This window comes from Sander lucioperca, chromosome 4 (assembly GCF_008315115.2).
Source record: "Sander lucioperca isolate FBNREF2018 chromosome 4, SLUC_FBN_1.2, whole genome shotgun sequence".
Taxonomy (NCBI): domain Eukaryota; kingdom Metazoa; phylum Chordata; class Actinopteri; order Perciformes; family Percidae; genus Sander; species Sander lucioperca.
In genome coordinates this window covers 8,117,364-8,139,649 of record NC_050176.1, presented here as the reverse complement: position 1 = coordinate 8,139,649, position 22,286 = coordinate 8,117,364, and the positions used below count along the sequence as shown (strand labels likewise).

Genomic DNA, 22,286 nt, shown 5'->3' with positions numbered 1-22,286 from the left:
CAGAGTTTTTGCCCTAATTGTACGATAGAAATCTAGAAGTATACAAATACTTGTTTCTGGTCTTAATGGTGAATTTGTTTCTTCTTTAGGCTGGTAAACTGGAGCCTCATCTGGTTCTGGACCAGCTAAGGTGTAATGGAGTCCTAGAGGGGATTCGCATCTGCAGACAGGGCTTCCCTAACCGCATCGTTTTCCAGGAGTTCAGACAGAGGTGACAAACAACAAAGAAACCCTTTGAGCTATGTAACTTTGTTTTACACAGAGGAAAAGTTTATATTAATGTTCTTTTTGTTCACAGATATGAGATCCTGACACCTAACGCTATCCCCAAGGGATTCATGGATGGGAAACAAGCCTGTGAGAGAATGGTAGTGCTTTTTTCTTTGTTGCTATATTTCTGTTTTAAAACTGCTTAATATGTGACCGTCATAAAAATCTGAATATTAAGTTTTATTACTATAATTTAATTGCTTTGTTCTTTCCACCCCAGCTCACTCTTATTCACACTCTAGCTCGCTAAACTGCAGCAAAATGCAGGTTTAAGGGTTCTTGGTCTCCTGGGAAAGTTCCTGCGGTGGAAACACCTTACACAAATACTTGCTTGATTGCAATGTGAAAACTGTTTTCCAGTACAAGTAAATTCTAAAAACTGTTTATGTGCCCTTTATAGATCCAAGCCCTGGAGTTGGACCCCAACCTGTTCCGTATTGGTCAGAGTAAGATCTTCTTCAGAACTGGTGTTCTGGCTCACCTGGAAGAGGAGAGGGATCTGAAGATCACTGACATCATCATCTACTTCCAGTCTGTTTGCCGTGGATACTTGGCACGCAAGTAAGTTTCAGATTTCTTTTAATTCAAATTTCTCACATATCCACATATATCTGCGTTTGGATACCCAAGATGCATTTACAGATAGTGATCCAATTGCTCAAACCCCCAGAGGTGGTCTGAGACACAAAGCATTCAGATGTTAATACATCTGTCATGTCAAGTCACATGTGTATGCTAGAAGCTCCTCCCAGTAGTTCCCATTAAAAAAAAAATCACAAGTACTGAAGTGCATGTCGTGATTAACATTTAAGCAGCACAATAAGGGAAAGGACTGTTTGTACGTCTGGTGCATTTATAGCGCATCTGTACACTTAATGCAGCCCAACCTTGGTCTTCAAAAAAACTGAACACTTTAAAAACCCTGCTATACCCAAACATTGATTTGCCGCCTGTTATTGTACCATTTCTTCCCTTAGGGCCTTTGCTAAGAAGCAGCAGCAGTTGAGTGCCCTAAAGGTCCTCCAGAGGAACTGCGCTGCCTATTTGAAGCTGCGACACTGGCAGTGGTGGAGGCTCTTCACCAAGGTGAGAACTCTGACAGCTACGTATTCCAACAAAGTAGTTAATGTGCTACGCAGATGATACACAGTTCTATATGTCTCCTTCACCTGACGATCTGAGCATTTTCAGAAATTAGTAATTGGATGCCTGACAAATGTCTTCAATTAAATAAGGACTAAACAGACAATAGAGAATACTAAAAATCTATCCTTTAGACTTCATCAGAGTTTGCTCAGTTGCCAAATGTCTACCAAATGTAGACGTTCAAACTTTTCATGTTTGAACATCTACATTTTTTTGGCAACTTAGAAAACTCCAAACGCTAATGAGGGCTGCGTGATACAGTCAAAACGGCCGAAGCGTAAGTGGAACTTGAGATTGTTTTGTCAACTGCTGTTGATTTATTCTTGCTTGTGTTTTTTCTGTAGACAGTAACATTATTTATTAATAGTTTCTGTATGTGCCATTGGGCTGTTGGTAGATGTTATATATTCTACAAGTGAGCCTGAAACAGACAGTGGATTGTAAAGAGGCCACCATCCTTTTTTGTGGAGTTTAAGTCAGCGCCATCAGACCTGTAACAGTCACTACTACTAGATAATGTAACATGGAAGTTCATCTAATCATGATTGGCAAGTGTTAATATTAGCAAAAAACGAAATTAACTTAGATTAATTATCTTTTAATTGCTTTATCCATCCATGCATTTTCTTCTGCTTATCTGGGTCCAACTCAAGTTAATTGATTAATTATATTACTAGGAATTATTGTTATATTATTGCTATATGGTTAATAAAATAAGGGTTGAATGAATACTGCTGGGAAGTACTGACCAAAATGTGATTATTGATGTCAATGAATTCACGTACTTAATAAAATTGTAGTTCCTACTGGTTTTCTGTCCCCGGTATGACCATGAAAAAAGGTATTTAATTGCATTCTATGTCTTAAAAAGTGTAAATTTTAATATGGTGAACACTGCAGTAACCCCTAAGAGGTTGATTCTCTCTCTCTCTCTCTCTCTCTCTCTCTCTCTCTCTCTCTCTCTCTCTCTCTCTCTCTCTCTCTCTCTCTCTCTCTCTCTCTTTTTCTTTCTCAATTTCAATTTTCAATTTGCTTTATTGGCATGAGGAAATCAATACATTTGTGTTGCCAAAGCATAGAAACAAACAAACAACAACAAGGAGTAATTACATGAACAAGTTTATTTATCTCTCTCTCTGTCAGGTGAAGCCTCTGCTGCAGGTCACCAGGCAGGAGGAAGAGCTGCAAGCCAAAGATGAGGAGCTGGTAAAGGTGAAGGAGAGACAGCTCAAGGTGGAGAATGAGCTCGTGGAGATGGAGAGGAAACACCAACAGGTAAACATGCTCTAAGTTATGGAAAGTAAATATTTTTTACCTCCTACAAGCTGATATAATTGTGGCCCCAATAAAGGCTTAGGGAACTTTATTTTTCAAAAATTGTGATAAGTTTATCATCGTTACATGCTTTTATTTCTGTAGTAGTGTTTGTATTTACTGTGCTCTATCGATTATTGATAACATTTGAAGAAAGCAATATTGCAGCTAAGAAGGCTGGATATATTTTGATACATACATGTATGTTATACATGTACACATGTACATGTTACACATACAATATACTGTTCCCTTTCTCCAGCTCGTAGAGGAGAAGAATATTCTAGCAGAACAACTCCACGCGGAGACAGAGCTCTTTGCCGAGGCCGAAGAGATGAGAGTTCGTCTGCTTTCTAGGAAGCAAGAGCTGGAGGAGATCCTTCATGACCTGGAGTCTAGAGTGGAAGAGGAGGAGGAGAGGAACCAGAGCCTGCAGAATGAGAAGAAGAAGATGCAGTCACACATCCAGGTTCATATCTTCACCTATTTAACTTGTACATACAGAAACCTGTCTCCTATTTTTGTTTTGATGTGCTGACATCCACATTGTTAGTACTTGCCTTTCAAGAACATTACACACTATCATAATTGTCCTCATTTGAACATTTAAAGGGTCTTTTCAAACCACACTAATGAAGCCGTTCAGTTTAAAGTGTTAAACTCTTAAGTAATACCTTAAAATGTTTTTTTGTTTTTTTTACTTTGATCATTGCTTATTTATATTGTTAATGTTGTAGAGTAATACTCTACGATTTAAAGCCAAGTGTTGAGGCGCTTTAAAGAGTTTCATGTGTCAAACTCCCATCACTTTGAGCCACACTGGGCAGCTGTGGCTCAGTGGTAGAGTGGTTGCCTGCCATTCGGAAGGTTGGTGGTTCAATCCCTTGCCCTGCAGTCCCATGTCGTTGGGCAAGACACTGAACCCTGACTTGCCCCTAATGCTGCGCCAGTGTGTGTGAGTGTTTTATCTGATGAGCAGGTGGCACCTTGTACAGCAGCCTCGGCCACAGTGTATGAATGTGTGTGAATGGTTCCTGTACGATGTAAAAGCGCTTTGAGTAGTCGTTAAGACTAGAAAAGCGCTATATAAAAACAGTCCATTTACTTTATAATAACTTCATTGTTCCGCCTTCAGCATTAGATTGGTTATGAATCGTTATCTGTGTGTATGTGTGTGTTTCCCTCTCCATAGGACCTGGAGGAGCAGCTTGATGAGGAGGAAGCTGCAAGACAGAAGCTGCAGCTAGATAAAGTGACAGCTGAAGCGAAGATCAAGAAAATGGAGGAGGATATTCTCCTGTTGGAGGACCAAAACTCCAAGTTCCTTAAGGTGAGAGGATTAGATCTGCAAATGATCTGCAAACAAGAACATGAAAGCAGAAAAGGTAAAACATAAATAAGGTGATATTTAAGGTGATGGATATTGGTGCGTAATACAAAAATAGTGTATTTTGACCTTTTCACCTCCATATAGTAGTTGTGTGTCTTAAAGCTTCCAGTCTAACCCACACTTGGATTTCACCCAACAGGAGAAAAAGCTGCTGGAGGACAGGATCGGCGAGATGACCTCCCAGCTGACAGAGGAGGAGGAGAAAGCAAAGAACCTCGGCAAGGTCAAGAACAAGCAGGAGATGATGATGGTTGACCTGGAGGGTAAGGGACTCTGACTCCCAGCAAGCTTCTGTTACTGGCTCCATTTACACAGCAATTTGATTTTAATATGGCTTCATCTGCATTAATTGAGTGCAGGGTTGCTACAGACCCGAGGAATGTTGGAATGTTTGAAAAAAACACCTGTGCATTTAAGCAAAGCAGCTAATGGGATTACAGTTTGTTGTGTCACTGTAACACAACATTAGGTGTTTGCGGTTTCTCACTTTCTGTGACCTCGTTATGCCTCGTATGAACCCTCTGTAACTCGTGACTCTGCCCATTTGCCTCTTTGAGATTGACTGAAGCCAAAAGTTTATTTATTTTTAATAATTATTGGTTTAGCATTTCGTTTATGAATCTTGTTTCTGAGACATGTGATTGTGCCTCCCTTTAGAGCGTTTAAAGAAGGAGGAAAAAACGCGCCAGGAGCTGGAGAAGGCCAAACGCAAACTGGATGCTGAGACGACAGACTTGCAGGACCAGATTGTTGAGCTTCAGGCCCAGATAGAGGAGCTGAAGTTCCAACTGACCAAGAAGGAGGAGGAGCTGCAGGCTGCTCTGGCCAGGTCAGTGGTAGACACCTGCAAAAATATTAAACACTGATCAACTAAATCCAAACATCAGAATCAGAATCAGAAAGGGTTTTATTACCAAGTACGTTTTTTAACACATACAAGGAATTTCTTTTGGTGTTGTTGGTGCACGTCACACATTCTCTAGATGGAATATTAAACAATATAAGTATAAGTATATGTACACAGTATGTATTAAATTAAAAATAAAGAATAAATAAAGATATAAATAAAAAATAAAGAGCAAAGAGCATTACAGCAGAGAGAGAACAGTGGCATGAAGAGCCAGGGGTGGAGAGTCAGGGTGGTTTCCGGGCCTTGTTAATAAGGCTAGTGGCGGAGGGGAAAAAGCTGTTCATGTGACGTGAGGTTTTGGTCCTGATGGACCTCAGCCTCCTGCCAGAGGGGAGTGTCTCAAAGAGTTTGTGACCGGGGTGGGAGGGATCGGCCACAATATTTCCAGCACGCTTCAGAGTCCTGGTGGCGTATAGGTCCTGGAGCGGCGGCAGATTGCAGCCAATCACCTTCTCTGCAGACCGAATGACACGCTGCAGCCTGCCCTTGTCCTTGGCAGTGGCAGCAGCGTACCAGATGGTGATGGACGATGTGAGGATGGACTCAATGATGGCTGTGTAGAAGTGCACCATCATTGTCTTTGGCAGGTTGAATTTCTTCAGCTACCGCAGGAAGTACATCCTCTGTTGTGCTTTCTTGACGAGGGAGCTGATGTTCAGCTCCCACTTGAGATTTTGGGAGATGGCAGTTCCCAGGAAGTGGAAAGACTCCACAGTGTCAATTGTGGAGCCACAGAGGGTGATGGGGGCAGGTGGGGCTGAGTTCTTCCTGAAGTCCACAACCATCTCCACTGTCTTTAGAGCGTTGAGCTCTAGATTGTTTTGCTTGCACCAGGTCACCAGGTGGTCAGCCTCCCACCTGTAGGCGGACTCGTCTCCATCAGAGATGAGTCCGATGAGGGAGGTGTCGTCCGCAAACTTCAGAAGCTTGACGGACTGGTGACTGGAGGTGCAATTGTTGGTGTACAGGGAGAAGAGCAGGGGGGAAAGAACACAGCACTGGGGCGATCCGGTGCTGATGGTCTGTGAGTCGGAGACGTGTTTTCCCAGCTTCACATGCTGCTTCCTGTCAGACAGGAAGTCAGTGATCCACCTGCAGGTGGAGTCAGGCACGCCTAGCTGGGAGAGCTTCTCCTGAAGCAGAGCCGGGATGATGAGCCTTTTAGCAGATACAATTGCTATTGACAAGATACAAACAAAATGACAGCCAACTCATTTCTGCTAAGGGGGTTCCTAATAAAAGCCTATCCTAAATTTCTAAACATAATGTTACAATTACTGAAAAAAGGAAGCGAAGATACAAAAAAAAGAGTTGAATTGAATAATGGAAAGTATTAGATCATATGACCCCAGTGCAATAAATAAATCTGTCTTCTTGACAATAATGAAGCCAATGCTATTATATCTTTTAATTTATTGTTCATTGACTGGAAGTCCATAGATAGCTGTCATGTAGCAATTCACAATGATACAGATATTGTCTTAGCTGAAGAAAGCACATTAATTATTTTGTATGAAATCAAAAGCCTGTATATTTGCAGCCACTACCGGCTACCGACTCCTCCGAACTCGCACCACTACGAACCTAAACTGGTGTGATAAAATATCACTAGTCCATCAATGTATTTTTATGCGCATTTGGAAGTATTAGATTAGTATTAGTATTAGAAAATGTTGATGGAAACGACAAATCTTGAAAAAAAAACTTCAAATTCGCAAAAAGGTTTTTACGCTCGCTTGAGATGGTTTTTGCCTTTTTGGGAGATAGAAACAGCTTTGCCGAATAAGTTGTGAAGTAGCGAACATGTATCTCACATGACTATAGTCCCGGTATCCATCAGATGGGGGAAGGATCGGGATATGGATCCCATCCAGTGTGCCGTACACTTGTGGCACTAGGTGCGTAGTGGAGTTGCGGTGCGCTATAGCCTGTTCCTCAGCCACGTCGTGTAAATTGACAAATTGGTTCAATACACAGCGTATACACAGCGGTGAACGGTTGTCTTACTGACACCAAATGTCTCTGCCACAACTCTGTATTATGCACAAGTGGCCAGCTTGTACAATGCTACCTCTCTCCATTTAGCCAAAGAACTTAGCTTCTAAACACTTTGATTTAGCAAGCCGGTTTGCAATCTACAACCATGCATAATGTCAACTTGTGACGAAACTGCGCTTTTGCGTAGTCTAGTTTATTCACTCTAAACCAGTTGATGGAAACACTTTTAATTTGCATTTTCTTTTTTTTTTGCGACATTTTAAGGTTTGCTTAAAATTCGCTTGACAATTAGATGGAAACATGACTACTGTTAGTGGTATTGCTCATTTTCAGTATGTAATATACAACCTCACACACATCCTCTCGTGTGCTAGTGCTCCTCTAGTGCAGTACATCCTATTTCCATGACAACTGCACTCCAAGGAAGACCTAAAATAGACGCTACAACACAAACGAACACTGAGTCAACTCTGAACTTAAAGCAGCTAAAATCCCCTTCAGCTGCTACAGTTGGTGTTTCAGCACACATACACACTTTGTATCTATCTCTTCTTTCTATCTATCACTTACCTCAGCCCTGTCTATTTTCCTCTGCAGCTGCAGTTTTTCTGTTTGCCTTCAGCGACACTGGCTGAGACCTTTCATCTTGGAGGCAGCCGTGTCTGATTACAGGCAAATTGATGTTGATTGATGCTCTCTGTCCGGGGCTTTGCAGTAGTTTTTCCAAATGAAGCAATAAAGAGCTGGGCTAAATCAGGCTGTCATTTCACAGTGGAGGAGAAACTGTTAACAAACCTGTTTTTACCATCAGAAGATTTTTGTTTTTATTGTGCAGATTGTGAAAAACGTTGCCAGCTATTGCTTAGACGACCTGCGTCTTACAACTCTATCCCCACAACAAAATATTTTCTTAATATAGCTCACTCCTCCGTTAATCTGGATTTTCCACAAAATTATTCTGGGCGACACGTTTGGTGTTAAATTTAATTATATTCCTATTTAGCCGTCACGAGACTGCATGCAGATGAGGTAAACAGCTGTGGAGGTCGTTGCTCTGAAGATCAGCTCAGATTATTTGAATGAGTCTTCTCAGCAGTTTCCTCCTTACAGCAGACCAATAGTCCAGACTACAGGGGTCATTGGTTAATGTCTGTCTGACTAATTTCACACACAGAAATCATCAGTTTAGTCACAGCTCCAGATAATTAAGCTTTCATTAAACTTGATGTGCCCCATTTTAAATGCAGCAGCTATTCTGAGAACAATTGTATTATTGTATTATTATTATTTTTTTTTTTTTGGAAAATGGGGAATTACTTTTATATGGTAGTCATTAGTGCCTTTAATCAACGCTGTGGCATTGTGTTAATGATGAATCATTACATTCGGTGGGTTTAATCATTGGGTTTCTTCAAAAGTGAGGAATGTTATGGGAGCGTTGCAGCTAGCATGAATTTGACTTGGGCCCTTACTTCCAGCAGCAAACATTTCAACAGTCTCATTAACATGTTCATCTTCTCACAGTATGTGGAAACCTTCAGCCGTGAACAGTTCACCACACTGCCACCCTGTGTGCACTGGTGGCCTCATTTCAGTTTTAAAAATGACATCACTCACTTGCCTTTTCTTTAATGTTCATATCATTACAGACAAAAGTTAATACATTTACATCACTGCATTCTTGCACTTGTGCTGTCATTTTGAGGACCAAAATATTTCTCATAGATTTCTGGGGTAAAACTAAAATATTGAAACGGCAAAGTAAGTAGGAAAAAAAAGCAAAGTTTTCTGAATAGAATTTATTTTTGCTCACTGCTAAAAATATTCAATTGAAACTAAAAACACTGAAAAACGTTAAAGCGGCAGTTAAAATGTGGAAGAACATGAAGAATGAAAAAGTGCTGACAGAAGATGAAAAGTTGTAGTGTCCATTTAAGTGTGAACACTGAGTGAGGTTGAAGTGAATGTGCTGAAAGGAGTTGAAGTTGTGAATTTTAAAGCACTAAAAGGAGTTACAAATAAATAGTGTAAACACTCAAAGCAGTTGAAGTGTATTAACAGTGGAAGTTGTGGAACTTTAAGGGGCTGTAGAAGGTTTTTTTTTGTTTAAAAGTGAAGATCTGAGGACTGAAAGGGGTTGAAGTGTCAGTCGCAGTGTAAACATTAAAAGGAGTTAAAGTGTACAAGAACATACTCTATATTCTTGTGCTTGTCCTGTTATTTTGAGGACCAACATATTCTTATATATTCTTATGGTAAAACTAAAATATTAAAATTAAAAAACAAAGATTTTGATTTGGTGTAGAAGAAATTGTTTTAAATTATTATTAAGGTAATTATAAATTCTGATCCTCAGCAGAAGGTCTAACCTAAGCAAATGTTTTCACTGTTTTCAGTACGAGGAAGACTAAGTTGTAGGATAAGGATCTACTCTGAAAAACTGACTTGTGTTCTTTTGTGTTGCCAACCAGGAGTGATGAGGAGACGCTCCAGAAGAACAACGCCTTGAAGCAGGTTCGGGAGCTACAGGCCCACCTAGCTGAGCTTCAGGAGGACCTGGAGTCGGAGAAGATGTGTCGAAGTAAAGCTGAAAAACTTAAAAGGGACCTGAGTGAGGAGCTCGAGGCCCTGAAGACGGAGCTGGAGGACACGCTGGATACCACCGCTGCCCAGCAGGAGCTCCGGTGCTTATTTAAAGCTGGTTTATCAATGATGATTACGGGGAACTCCACCGATTTTACACATCAAAGTCTGTTTGCAGGTTTTGGGGAGCTGCATATGTGAAAAAAAGTTGTATGAAACCTCCTTGTGGCTCCAGAGGGAGCTGATCGAAATCTGATCAATTGAGTCAGCGTCAGATGGGGCTGACAACTACAAGTTCTAAAAACAACTAGCAAAACACATCTGAATTTCCAACCGAACTATTGAGGGTCACGTTGCATTGTAGGTAATGTAGGCGCTAGCTTTTGACAAAGAAGAAGAAAAGCCAAAATCTCTGGTTCTGCCCATTGTGAGTCCGACAATGTTTTGTCAGTGCAATATTAAATCGGTGGAGCACTCTTTTAAGTCATGATGGTTTTCATACTGGTGTTGTTTAAGAACTGCAGGGTTTGACAAAAGCATAACTTTTTGTGAATATATTCATTTACACATCTTTCAAGACACTCAGCTGTGTTCGATATTTTCCACTAATATGCTGCAAACGTGTAGAATTTATTTCAGTTCCAACCTCTAAACATTTTTGTATAGTTTTTCCCCCTCTTTCACACGTCAGTTACCTCCTACAAAATAACATGCTCATTCCTTAGTGGGCATTCATTGGGATTTTATTAAGACGACCCTGTGTGTTACAATGTTTTTGTATTGTATCTTAGAATGTCCGCTCCTCTTAACCCTCTCCCTTGTGTCCGAAACTCCAGGTCCAAGCGAGAGCAAGAGGTGGCAGAGCTGAAGAAAGCCATAGATGAGGAGACCAAAAACCACGAGGCTCAGATCCAGGAAATGAGACAGAGGCAAGCCACAGCGCTGGAAGAACTGTCCGAACAGCTGGAACAGGCCAAGAGGGTGAGTGGGTCATACCTAGTTACACTTGCAGGGCTTGTACACATCAGTCTATATCAGTTGTATGATATGCAGATAGAAAATTAAATAAAATTTGCAATTAACAGACAGGATCCCAGAATCAACTGCCAATTTAGATAATATGGCTATGAAACCATAAAACATTGTTATTATTTCTCTGTGCAGTTCAAGTCCAACTTGGAGAAGAATAAGCAGAGTCTGGAGAATGAAAACAAAGAGTTGTCCTGTGATGTGAAGACTCTGCAGCAGGCAAAGACAGAGTCCGAACATAAGAGGAAAAAACTGGAGGCCCAGCTGCAGGAGTTTATGGCCAGGGCCACCGAGGCTGAGAGGACCAAGGGAGAGCTGGCTGAACGCTCTCACAAACTCCAGGTGAACACAAAGCAGCAAATATTTGGAGCATCTTTGCTATGAAATGAAGGGATATAGCCCTGGGGAACTCTAGAAACCAAACGTATATTTTAAGAGGGAATATTCATGGAACGCTTTGGATTTGTTTATTGTGCTTTCCTCATAATCCCCTCTTCGTTAGACGGAGCTGGACAATGCATGCACTATGCTTGAGGGTGCAGAGAAGAAGGGCCTCAAACTGGCCAAGGAAGTCGACAAACTGAACAGCAAACTGCAAGACTCAGAGGTATGAAAGACAGCATCAACATCAGCCAAATTAAAGCTACAGGAAACTTAATCTAGAATCAATTTTCAACCGTGTGTGTGTGTGTGTGTGTGTGTGTGTGTGTGTGTGTGTGACAATGCTTCTTACCTGCATTGTTAGGTATTTAAAAAAATGTGTTCTTGTTCTGTGATCACACCTCACTAATCAGCCCATAACAGTCATAAAAGTTATAACAGGTACGTCTCCCTGATTTTTTGTTTGTTTGTCTGATACTCATTTCTGGTGTGTAGGAGTTGCGACAGGAGGAGACGCGTCAGAAGCTGAACCTAAGCACCCAAATCCGCCAGCTGGAGGTGGATAGGAACACCTTGCTGGAGCAGCAGGAGGAGGAGGAGGAGGCACGACGCAACCTGGAGAAACAGCTGCAGATGGTACAATCTCAGGTACAGTCATTCATTTTAACAAATGTTATTGGGTTTCATAAACATGTGCAGCACATAAAGACACATTCGTACACATACACATCGGAAGGTGTCACAAACATATGAGGCAGGCACACTTTTCAGGTACCTCTGATACCCGACAGAGTGCCAAGAGAAGGGCCAGGCCAAAGTTTCCAGCTGTTTACCAGCTGTGAACACCTGCCATTGATGTGCAGTGCAGCATGCGGACAGCTGTAAAGCAGCAAATTAAAGACCACATGAAGTGAAGATCTCTTTGACTGGAGGTAGATGATTCAGTAGGGAACTGAAATGTTACATATACACTTCTGTTAAACAGTGAAAGATGTATTATATCAGTAGCTGAGATTGCTGTTAGGACAAATCACACAGCTCATTATTTCTAATAAGCCCCATCTTTTCAGCTGTGTTACCACCGACTTTGCACATAGCGCTGCTGATCATTTCGCCAGCACACACCGGGGTGACACTAAAGGCCAAAATGACCACAAGAAGCAAAATGATCACTTGTTGAAATGTTGTATTGTCTTTATGTATTCATTGATTTAAAAAAATGGCCTTCCTGTAGATGTTTGAGACAAAGAAGAAGCTAGAGGAGGACATGGGATCAATGGAGGGCCTGGAGGAGGTGAAGAGAAAACTCCAGAAGGACGTGGAGCTGACCAGCCAGTGTCTGGAGGAGAAGACCATGGCCATGGACAAGATGGAGAAGACCAAGAACCGACTGCAGCAGGAGCTGGATGACCTGATGGTGGACCTGGACCACCAGCGACAGATAGTCTCAAACCTTGAAAAAAAACAAAAGAAGTTCGACCAGGTACGCTGGGCCGCCAAAATGTTTTAGAAATGATAGATTGAGGTCAGATATATGTCGGTGTATTGAAGGCCATTGTTTGTTTGTCTACACCAGCTGCTCGCCGAAGAGAAGACCATCTCAGCTCAGTATGCTGAGGAGCGTGACCGTGCGGAGGCCGAGGCCAGAGAGAAGGACACCAAGGCTCTGTCTATGGCCAGAGCTCTGGAGGAGGCCTTGGAGGCCAAAGAGGAACTGGAGAGGTTTAACAAGCAGCTCCGTGCTGAAATGGAGGACCTGATGAGCTCCAAGGATGACGTTGGGAAGAATGTGAGTGACCTTTGACCTCTTAAATGACACTGCTGAATGAAATCTTTATTAGTAAAGAAAAAAAAAAAACGTTTTTTAAACATATTTTTACACCTGGTACTTCGCAGCAGATAGACGTGTCCAGGTTATGGCTACATTAGAGTTTAGATTCTCGGTCCGGTCGGGCTCGGGCCGTTATTTTCCGCTGCATCCTCGGGCCGGGCCGGACCCTTGATCGAGCAATTTTTTTTTTTTTTATCCATTACCTTATTATCCTATTTGGGTGGGGAGATAGCTATGCCATAATCAGAAATATTATAAATATATATATATATATATATATATATATAGGCTATATAAAAGTAACAAATGTGTACAAAAGTTAGGCTGCAGTTACAAAATGCAGCACTTCATGCGCGGAGTCTCCTCCTCTCGCACGCATCACACCTGGAGCTTGAAGATGTAAAGAAAAAAAGAAAAACAGGAGAATTAACTTGTGTGTGGAGTGTGGAGGAAAGTCGGAGGTATGGAAGCAGTTTAAACAAGTCGTGGGCAGTGACAACAATATGTTGTTCATCATTGTTTCTTTTTTTTTTTACGTTTCTTCACTCGGATCCACTTGCGATCCGTTCCATTCTAAACAAACAGCCCAGTTTACAGGCTTCGTCCTTGTTGTATTATTCTAAACAGATTTCTGCAGTTCAAACAACTCTGAATTGTAGTTGAGAACGTCAGTTATAACGGCCCACGTATTAAAAAATTGTCGGGTTTAAATCGGGCTCGGGCTCATAATTACAGTTAATGTGTCGGGCCGCGCCGGGCTCGGACGCAACGTGCTCGGGCAGGTTCGGGCTTGATATTTTGGGCCAATCTAAGCTCTAGGATACATCCACACTACTATGTTTTCGTTTTGAAACGCATAACTTTTGCTTCGTTTACGCCTCGCGTCCACACCACTAGAACCGCTCGTGAGGACGGAGATCGTTTAAACGCCAGTTTAAAACTAAAACGTAGTAGTGTGGATATAGCCTAAATCTATCTGGATTTTATTTACAGCTGAAATGAAATTATAGCTTCTTGCTCTGGCTTTGCCGTACCATACAGATGATGCTTATTAGATATGATTTATTTTTATTTGATCAGCCAGGATAGTTTCATTGTTAAGTACACAAATTACTCAACTGTCAAAATCAAAATCCACACAGGGTTTTCCGAGGACCTTTGATCTGGCTCCGTACAGCCTGTTTTGCTGACGTTATGGTTTCTCCCGATGCTGCGTACAGGTCCATGAACTGGAGAAGTCCAAGCGAACATTGGAGCAACAGGTGGAGGAGATGAGAACTCAGCTGGAGGAGCTGGAGGATGAGCTGCAGGCCACGGAGGACGCCAAGCTGCGTCTGGAGGTCAACATGCAGGCCATGAAGGCCCAGTTTGACCGAGACCTGCAGGCCAGAGATGAGCAGGGAGAGGAGAAGAAGAGGTCGCTTGTCAAACAGGTACATATGTTTTTATTGTTATTATTATTCTTAAAATACGAAACTTTGACCTGAAAAATTCTTCTCATGCAATATACACATTTTCTTTCACAGGTCTGTTTTCATTGTAGAATGACAACATTTGTATTGAGTGCTGAAACATTTGGTGTAACCTGACATGCTGTGTGTTGTTTTACTCCACCAGGTGCGTGAGATGGAGGCAGAGTTGGAGGACGAGAGGAAGCAGAGAACTCTGGCTGTTGCCTCTAAGAAGAAGCTGGAGATGGACCTGAACGAGCTGGAGGGACAGATCGAAGCCGCCAACAAAGGCAGGGACGAGGCTGTTAAACAACTCCGAAAACTACAGGTACACACTCAACACACACACACACCTGTTCAGTGCATAGCCTAGAAGCCTTTAAAGCTGCTTTTTAAAGGTTAACAGGTTTTCTGTATTTATTACACAGACTTGTTGAATACTTGAGTCGGCATTCTGCAGTCTGTTTTTCTTTCTAACAGACCGTTGCTAAGTATAACAGACCATTGCCATGGACGGAGTTTTGATCACAGACTCTGGTGGACCATTTTTGAATTAATAAAATAGTTTTTTAAATCAATATTTGTGCTCATACGGAGCTCATACCGCTGATCAGCGGATCAAAGGGAGAGAGAGGGTGGAGGAAACGGGGATCGCTAGCAGCGTTATTGGCAACAGTGCAGCTCCAACATGGTTAGCTCAGTTACCGGGGCGACCTGGCATCCGCCGGAGAGCCATGCTCATCAGCGGTAAAGTTACCGTCCCAACCGAGATGCAGGCAGGTAACCTCTGTATGAGTAGCCATGTAATAAGCCGTGTAATAAGCCGTGTAATAAGCGGGATAACTTAGAGCGAGCCGGTCTTTATTACTAATGAAACCCCTTCAGGCTGATTCAAGACCTGCATCACCCTGTCAGAGTTCTAAATCACGATAATGACCAGCTACATTGTCCCTTACATGAATGGACAGAGTAGAGTCAGATCAGTTTTCCAGGAATCTAAGAACATCATTGATTAGACACTCTGTGCCTCCATGCTGTTAACACAATATTGATGGTGCAGCACGGAAAATGTTATTTTTTGTCTTACTTCTATTTGGGGGACAATCATGCTCTTAAGTTTTAGAACTACAGCTCGCATGATGCTTTGGGGGATATAAACATTTTATACAAATTTTGGCAAATTGGCACCATGAAAAGTAGGCCAAATGATCTATTAGCATTGTTTTGTTTGCAATGTACCCATGGATGTACATACAATTATCTCTGGATTACTTTCATACTGAAGAAAACTTAAAAATGTGGCAACTCTCAGGCAAGTTCCGTTATAAGGACCGTCTCTTTTCCATGATTTCTAAGCTGATTGATGGACATCAGAGATAATGATATCATGTGAAAGTGTAAGCAACTCTGAATCTAAAAATATGTGTATTATATCTGTGTGCTTAGATTTGAGTTGTGACTCAGTGCAAAGGGTTTTAAAGTAACTTATTGTTGCAACTGCTGACCGTGTTGATAAGCCGGCCAAATCAATGGGCCCAACTAACTTTGTTATTTTTTTCGCTGGCATGAACCTGCACACCTCACAGTTTGAAAACCCCTGGCCTGAGTGGTCTCTTTTGTGCTGTGTCAGCCTTTGACTTGGTCCACTTTGTCTCTGTTCTGTAGGCTCAGATGAAGGACTATCAGAGGGAGCTGGAGGAGGCCAGAGCCTCCAGGGATGAGATCTTCACCCAGTCCAAGGAGAACGAGAAGAAACTCAAGGGCCTAGAAGCTGAAATCCTACAGCTACAGGAGGTCAAATTCCAGATTTTATTTTAAATTGAAAATTGCTTTTAATTAGAGATCAGCTAATTGTCTGATATGAGCCATTGATATGTCTTTTATTTATGACAAGCAAAGTGACTTAAAGAAAAAGATTGAATATCAACTTTTTATCAGACTTGTGGCCCGCTCAAACCAGATGGTCTCCATACTGATCCTAATGTGTTGTTTGTGTAGGACCACGCAGCGTCCGAGAGGGCCCGTCGACATGCTGAACAGGAGAGGGATGAGCTGGCTGATGAGATCTCCAACAGTGCTTCTGGAAAGTCAGTTAATATATATAATATATGTTATAATAATATAACATAATATATGTTATAATAATATAATATAAAATATGTTAAATAATATAATATTTGATCAACAGGTAATTTTTCCACACTTGGTCATATTTTGCAAAAGTGGATAGCTTTAGTGAAAACTGGTGAAGAAGTCACTCTGGACCTTGATCTGATTTTTTTAGTTTGTTCATTTAAATTAGGAATTCAGCAGTCAGTGTAAATCAGTAGATTGGTAAAGTGTGTGTGTGTGTGTGTGTCAGGTCGTCGCTGCTGGAAGAGAAGAGGAGGCTGGAGGCTCGTATCGCCCAGCTGGAAGAGGAGCTGGAGGAGGAGCAGGGCAACATGGAGCTGCTCAATGACCGTTTCAGAAAGACCAACATCCAGGTAAACTGACTGCAAATGAGATAAAAGTAATAAGTATTGTCATGAACTCGTTTCCAAAATGGTAGAGTGCTTCCATTAACGTTACGCAAGACAGTGAACACACTCAAACACTCTCGCCGTCATTTCTTTTCCTCAGGTGGACAACCTGAACACAGAGTTGGCCGGAGAACGCAGCACTGCACAGAAGAGTGAGAACGCTCGGCAACAGATGGAGAGGCAGAACAAGGTCTTGTATACATTAGCATATATGATATACGTGCTCATATGCATACAGAGTTTGGCTTTGTATACATGTCGAATGTTGGCCTTAAAAAACACCTCAACTATGTGAAAGTGACTTCCTTTCACATTACTGTACGTGCATGTTTCACCTCTACAGTTATTAAATATATATATATATATATATATATTATAAAATGCTTATGATCGTGACAGTTACATATTATAAACGCAGGATTTGAAAGCCAAGCTGGCAGAGCTGGAGGGGACTGTCAAGTCAAAGTTTAAGGCATCCATCGCTGCCCTGGAGGCAAAGATCCTGCAGATGGAGGATCAGCTGGAGCAGGAAGCAAAGTAAGTGACTAAATAAATCATCATGACATATACTTTTTTTTCCCTCAGTTTAGTTTATTTTGAACATGTTAAAAAATTAAATATTTATTACAAAAATTATTTTATATTTTTTATTACAAAAATATAAAATAATATTTATATACAGTATGTATACATACACATACATGTACAGTATATCTACCTACCTATACGCACATACACATGCATACACACATAAATATACACATTTTTTTCTTTTCCATCTAACTTCTTCTTTCCCTTCTATCTATATCAAACCGAATAATAAGACATTAATGGTGGTAGATGGTGCTAGTGAGAGTCATGTGTGAAAGATGTATCTGCTTTTGTTACATAAAGTTGGACTAAGCAGTAAATGCAGATAGTAATGAGCCACTGTCTTACCCGTTTCTGTTTTAAACTTGCAGGGAGAGAGCAGCAGCCAACAAGATCGTCCGTCGGACAGAGAAGAAGCTGAAGGAGGTGATGATGCAGGTGGAGGATGAGCGTCGTCATGCTGACCAGTACAAGGAGCAGGTATTGACTCATGAGAAGCAAAGTGACACTTTACTCAGGATGGTTATCCAGCCAAGCACCCACGACCTCTCACTGTCTCCGTCTGTGTCCCCATGTGTCCGCCCTCCCGTCAGATGGAGAAAGCCAACTCTCGTATGAAGCAGCTGAAGCGTCAGCTGGAGGAGGCGGAGGAGGAGGCCACCAGGGCCAACGCCACCCGCAGGAAGCTGCAGAGGGAGCTGGACGACGCCACCGAGGCCAGCGAGGGTCTCACCCGGGAGGTCAGCTCCCTCAAGAACCGCCTCAGGTACGTGTTAGAGATTCTCCGTGTACTTCCACCAAAACACTTCAAGAAAAATAAATTGTAGCAAGCACAACAGTGAAAGGTAATATTTAAAAAAAAATTATTATGTGATCTCTGCATGACGCAATCTTACAGTATTGTGTATTTGCTGTAAGGTGTCGAGCTATTTTAGTGGCATTGGTTTCCAGTAATACAATTCTTATATCTTAGTATTGATGTCTTTAGCTTATTATATTAATATATATTAAAGGAATAGTTTGACATTTTTGGGAAACGCGCCTTTTTGTTTTCTTGGCAGAAGTTAGATGAGGAGATCGACTCATGTCTGTACGCTAAATATGGCGCTAGAGCCACGAGGTGGTTAGCTTAGCATAAAGACTGGAAACAGCTAGCCGGACTCAGTCCAAAGTAAAAACGTGTGTACCAACATCTTTAATGTTCACTAATTAAGAGGCATCCAGTTTGTTTAATCTGTACACAAACAGAAATGTAAAGTTCTTGTTTTACAAGGAGTTACGTGCTGCAACTATTTTACTGCGTCTGGCTGCTGATCGCCGGAAAATAGTTCCAGAATTTGTACATTGTCTGTCTGTTTGTTTACGGATTATGCAAGCAAGATTTACCAGAATGCAAATCAGTGAGCTCTGGGAGGTGCTGGTAGGCATATTTTATTTTTACTTTGAGTCAGGCTAGCGGTTTCCCCCTGCTTCCAGTCTTTATGCTAATCTGAGCTAACACTGATCTTCTCATCACACTCAGCAAATTTCTCAAAAATATTGAACTACTCCTTAAAGCAGCAGCGGTTTAAGTTGTTTTGTCGATTTGTTCCAACCAGGCGCGGTGGTCCGGTCAGCAGCTTCTCCTCCAGCCGTTCAGGCCGGCGCAACCTGAATCTGGACGGTGCCTCCGGCGATATGTCAGACGACGACGCCGACAGCCGTGCCGGCGACTTCAACGAGACTCAAACTGCCAACGCCGAGTAAACACAGAGACCCTCTCATTCCTCATTCTTCCCCTCCCCTCGTCACTACCCACCTGTGACCTGTGCCCGGTTTTTCCCTTTAAAAAAAAACAAAACAAAAGAATAATATCATCCTAGGCGTCACCATCGTCTATATTCATTTCAAACCACTGACTGGACAGAAGATTGGAGCGATGAGCGTTTTTGGTAACGCTGGCCAGGTGCGCCTCACAGCCCTTTTTATATCGGTTAACACTGCAGGGAAAATCCACCGCCCTCCCTGAAGCCAACCCTCCAGTACTGGAGAGCCACAGGGGCAAACGGACTATTCTGCCTTACTCCATTCTCCTCCGGCAAGCTGCTAGTCCTGGCTCATCTCTCGGCCATGTTTCATCTCATCACCCTGACGTAACACTCTCCCTCCTCCCATCAGGCGTAAAGTTATCTGCTCAGCTTATTGAGAAAGTATGCATAGGTGCAAAGTGCTTTTTATACATATGAAACTGTAGGTGGTGGCTGTGAAGCGTACACACATCAAGTAACGTATGTGAACGCGCCCCATACTGGAAATGCAGGACTACAAGGAAACGCGTTTCAGTCTTGTGTTGTTATAAGTGTTCTGCTCACTAGTTGTGTAAAAGCCATCTCATACCCAACACACTCCCTTCTCTCAAAACCAGGGTCACTGTGGCCTTCGGACCGCCACACCGGCTGCTTTTGTTGCATGAGTCTCCTTCGGATGTACAGACCGTTTGTCAGCTTCTACACTACAGCACTCCAGGAACAACTAACATAGCGGGACATGCAATAGAACACAGACTCTGAATTGAAAGTGCATTACTGTGGGAAAAAAAGAAGGTATAATTTTCTCCGTTGCTTCATCTCAACATTTAATGAAGGAAAGCCTCGCTGGGTTTTAACTAGAAATCTCTTGGCTCACAAGGTTAACGTTTTGTATTGTTGACTATTTATCCTCTACTGTGTATTGGCGTGAGCTGTGAACGATGATGCTGGAACATGCACATAACTGCACAGCAAGGTCTTTGAATTTTTAACTTGAAACCAACGGGGGGAAAAGCTCTTACTTGAAGCACTAAAGTGACGCTCAGTCCATGTTTTCAATGTGACACTAAATGGTTAAACATGTTATTTAATTAGAAATGCAGGCAGATTGAAAATAGTCATGTTCTCACTACACTTAAGTGTTTGTGCCAAGCCCCCGTTTGAATTATCACTACATTTGAGTCACAGCGATGAAGCACCAGTTTTTCTGAAAAATCCAGCCGACCTATAATAAACAATTTATTTTTTGAAATCTGGCTGAAACAAATAATATGCTGTTTGCTGCACAATAAAAAATATGTTTTAACTTTTAAGGACTTCTCATCCATGCTGGCTGATCATCCATGAACACCGTTTTTAACTCATTTCACAAGTTACAACTCTATTTCCTAATTCATAATGGGAGACATTAAACTAAAATAAAATTGTAATATTTTTCTTATTTGTTCATATTCATGTCACATTTTATTGTTTTATATTTTCATACAAATTAAAACCATGGTCATTTTCTTGTGAAGTACAAAATAGGCATGGAGACTTCTACATTTCCGGTTACTTGGATAGGAATCTGGTTAAAAAATCAAAACAATCTCACCAGAAGGTCCAACAAGAGTACTGGAGCTGCATCAATTTGGATCCTGTCCATTGTCAATCCGACAATGTTACAGGAGTACTCCACAAATGTAGCCTTTATTTGAAGGACTTCTCATCCACGCTAGCTAAAAGAACTGAATCATAATTTGTGCATTTTTTCACCAGACGGTTAGAAGTGTCGTTGGGATTTTAGAAATAGCTTCAGAAGAGCTGTTAAGGTGTTTTTCAGAGATCGCTCTATTCATTTTTCAGCAAAAACTCTCAGCTCTGAGACTCAAATGTAACAGTAAGATGATAGTGAACACACTGGGGCTGGTTTCTGTGTTAGAGTCTGACTCTTCAGTCTACTGACAGACCTGGTTAAGCACTTAGTATTCACAGGTAACGGGTTATCTGAAAATAAGGTTTGGTTCTGTCCTTGCAATTTTAGCCCAAGTTCCTTTACTAGTGTTTTTAGCAAAGTGAAGTAAGGTTCTGTTTGGAAAAACAGCAGCCACCTTAAAAGTTAAACCACTACAGTGTGAAAACGACATGCCAGGGTGCCCATAGCAATCCTATCAACTTGGTGGGTCATGGGTCTGCAGATTCGGATGGTTGTCTACAGCAGATTTATTTGGGTTAGGGTTACCCTTCTAACCCTTCTCCTAAATGTAAAATGGTATGTTTCTTTAAAAGTGCCTTAGACACTATATAAGAACATAAGCAGCCAATGACTTCATTACAAATGTGAAAAAGAGATGAAACGGTACACCAAGGAGATATTCAACACGTTATCTTTTTTTTTTTTTCCTTTTGTATTATTGCTGTGCTTCATATCATATCAGCTCTGTACCTCCGTGTTCATAATAACCTCCTAGCTAGAGTGTTGGGTCAAAATCAGTATTCCAGTATTTTAACTCGGCTACATGAGAAGCGGAGCCCTCTGCAGCTGCATGTCCCAAAATTATTTTTGTAGTAAGATGTATCTGTGTAACCTAATTCACAGGTGAAGCTTTGTACTGAATTTATTTTGGGAAAAGATGCTCTGCACGGGATTTCATTTGGTTGGAAGCTTTAACATCACAAGTAGTTAACTCATATTATTCATCTGTCTGTGGGCAACAAGGCATTCAACTGCAAATACTCCCATCATATAATTTCTTGTATAGACCTACCTGTATTTCTAGACAGTAATTTTTTGTTTTGTTTGTTTTTGTAAAAGGAAAATAAAAGCATATTCATTGTAGCTGTGGCCATTTTGGTTTGTTTTCGGGGCTGGACCAGAGCTGCACTACTGGAGTTGGGTCTTTTTTTTCTTTTCTTTTTTTAATTCCAAAAACTCAGACTTGTCTCTCTAGTACAGGGATCTTCAACAGGGGGTACGGGACCCTTAGGGTGTCCTCTGAGTCAATGCAGGGGGGCCTCAAAATTATTGAATTAATTGAAAAGTCTTTACATGAATCCAACATATTATTAGCAAATATAAATCCCCACTGCTTACTGGCCCATAG

General features: G+C 41.5%; 1 protein-coding gene across 3 annotated transcripts in view; it reads left to right on the top strand.

Annotated features, from left to right (window-relative positions):
• The window catches only part of LOC116043026 (myosin-10-like), a 77,432-nt gene extending 55,411 nt beyond the window's left edge, over positions 1-22,021 (top strand). For all 3 annotated transcript variants that reach the window (XM_036000365.1, XM_031289522.2, XM_036000367.1), the window contains 26 exons: positions 90-211; positions 299-368; positions 671-831; positions 1,248-1,356; positions 2,560-2,691; positions 2,993-3,199; positions 3,923-4,060; positions 4,260-4,383; positions 4,778-4,949; positions 9,500-9,712; positions 10,448-10,592; positions 10,776-10,982; positions 11,143-11,247; positions 11,517-11,669; positions 12,256-12,504; positions 12,598-12,810; positions 14,073-14,285; positions 14,470-14,631; positions 15,969-16,097; positions 16,302-16,390; positions 16,666-16,789; positions 16,926-17,015; positions 17,244-17,362; positions 17,788-17,896; positions 18,010-18,182; positions 19,015-22,021. In XM_036000365.1, the coding sequence (XP_035856258.1) occupies positions 90-211; positions 299-368; positions 671-831; positions 1,248-1,356; positions 2,560-2,691; positions 2,993-3,199; positions 3,923-4,060; positions 4,260-4,383; positions 4,778-4,949; positions 9,500-9,712; positions 10,448-10,592; positions 10,776-10,982; positions 11,143-11,247; positions 11,517-11,669; positions 12,256-12,504; positions 12,598-12,810; positions 14,073-14,285; positions 14,470-14,631; positions 15,969-16,097; positions 16,302-16,390; positions 16,666-16,789; positions 16,926-17,015; positions 17,244-17,362; positions 17,788-17,896; positions 18,010-18,182; positions 19,015-19,162 (3,876 nt within the window). In that variant the 3' untranslated portion in view covers positions 19,163-22,021. The remainder of the gene's footprint in view (positions 1-89; positions 212-298; positions 369-670; positions 832-1,247; positions 1,357-2,559; positions 2,692-2,992; positions 3,200-3,922; positions 4,061-4,259; positions 4,384-4,777; positions 4,950-9,499; positions 9,713-10,447; positions 10,593-10,775; positions 10,983-11,142; positions 11,248-11,516; positions 11,670-12,255; positions 12,505-12,597; positions 12,811-14,072; positions 14,286-14,469; positions 14,632-15,968; positions 16,098-16,301; positions 16,391-16,665; positions 16,790-16,925; positions 17,016-17,243; positions 17,363-17,787; positions 17,897-18,009; positions 18,183-19,014) is intronic.
• The last annotated feature ends 265 nt before the right edge of the window (positions 22,022-22,286 follow it).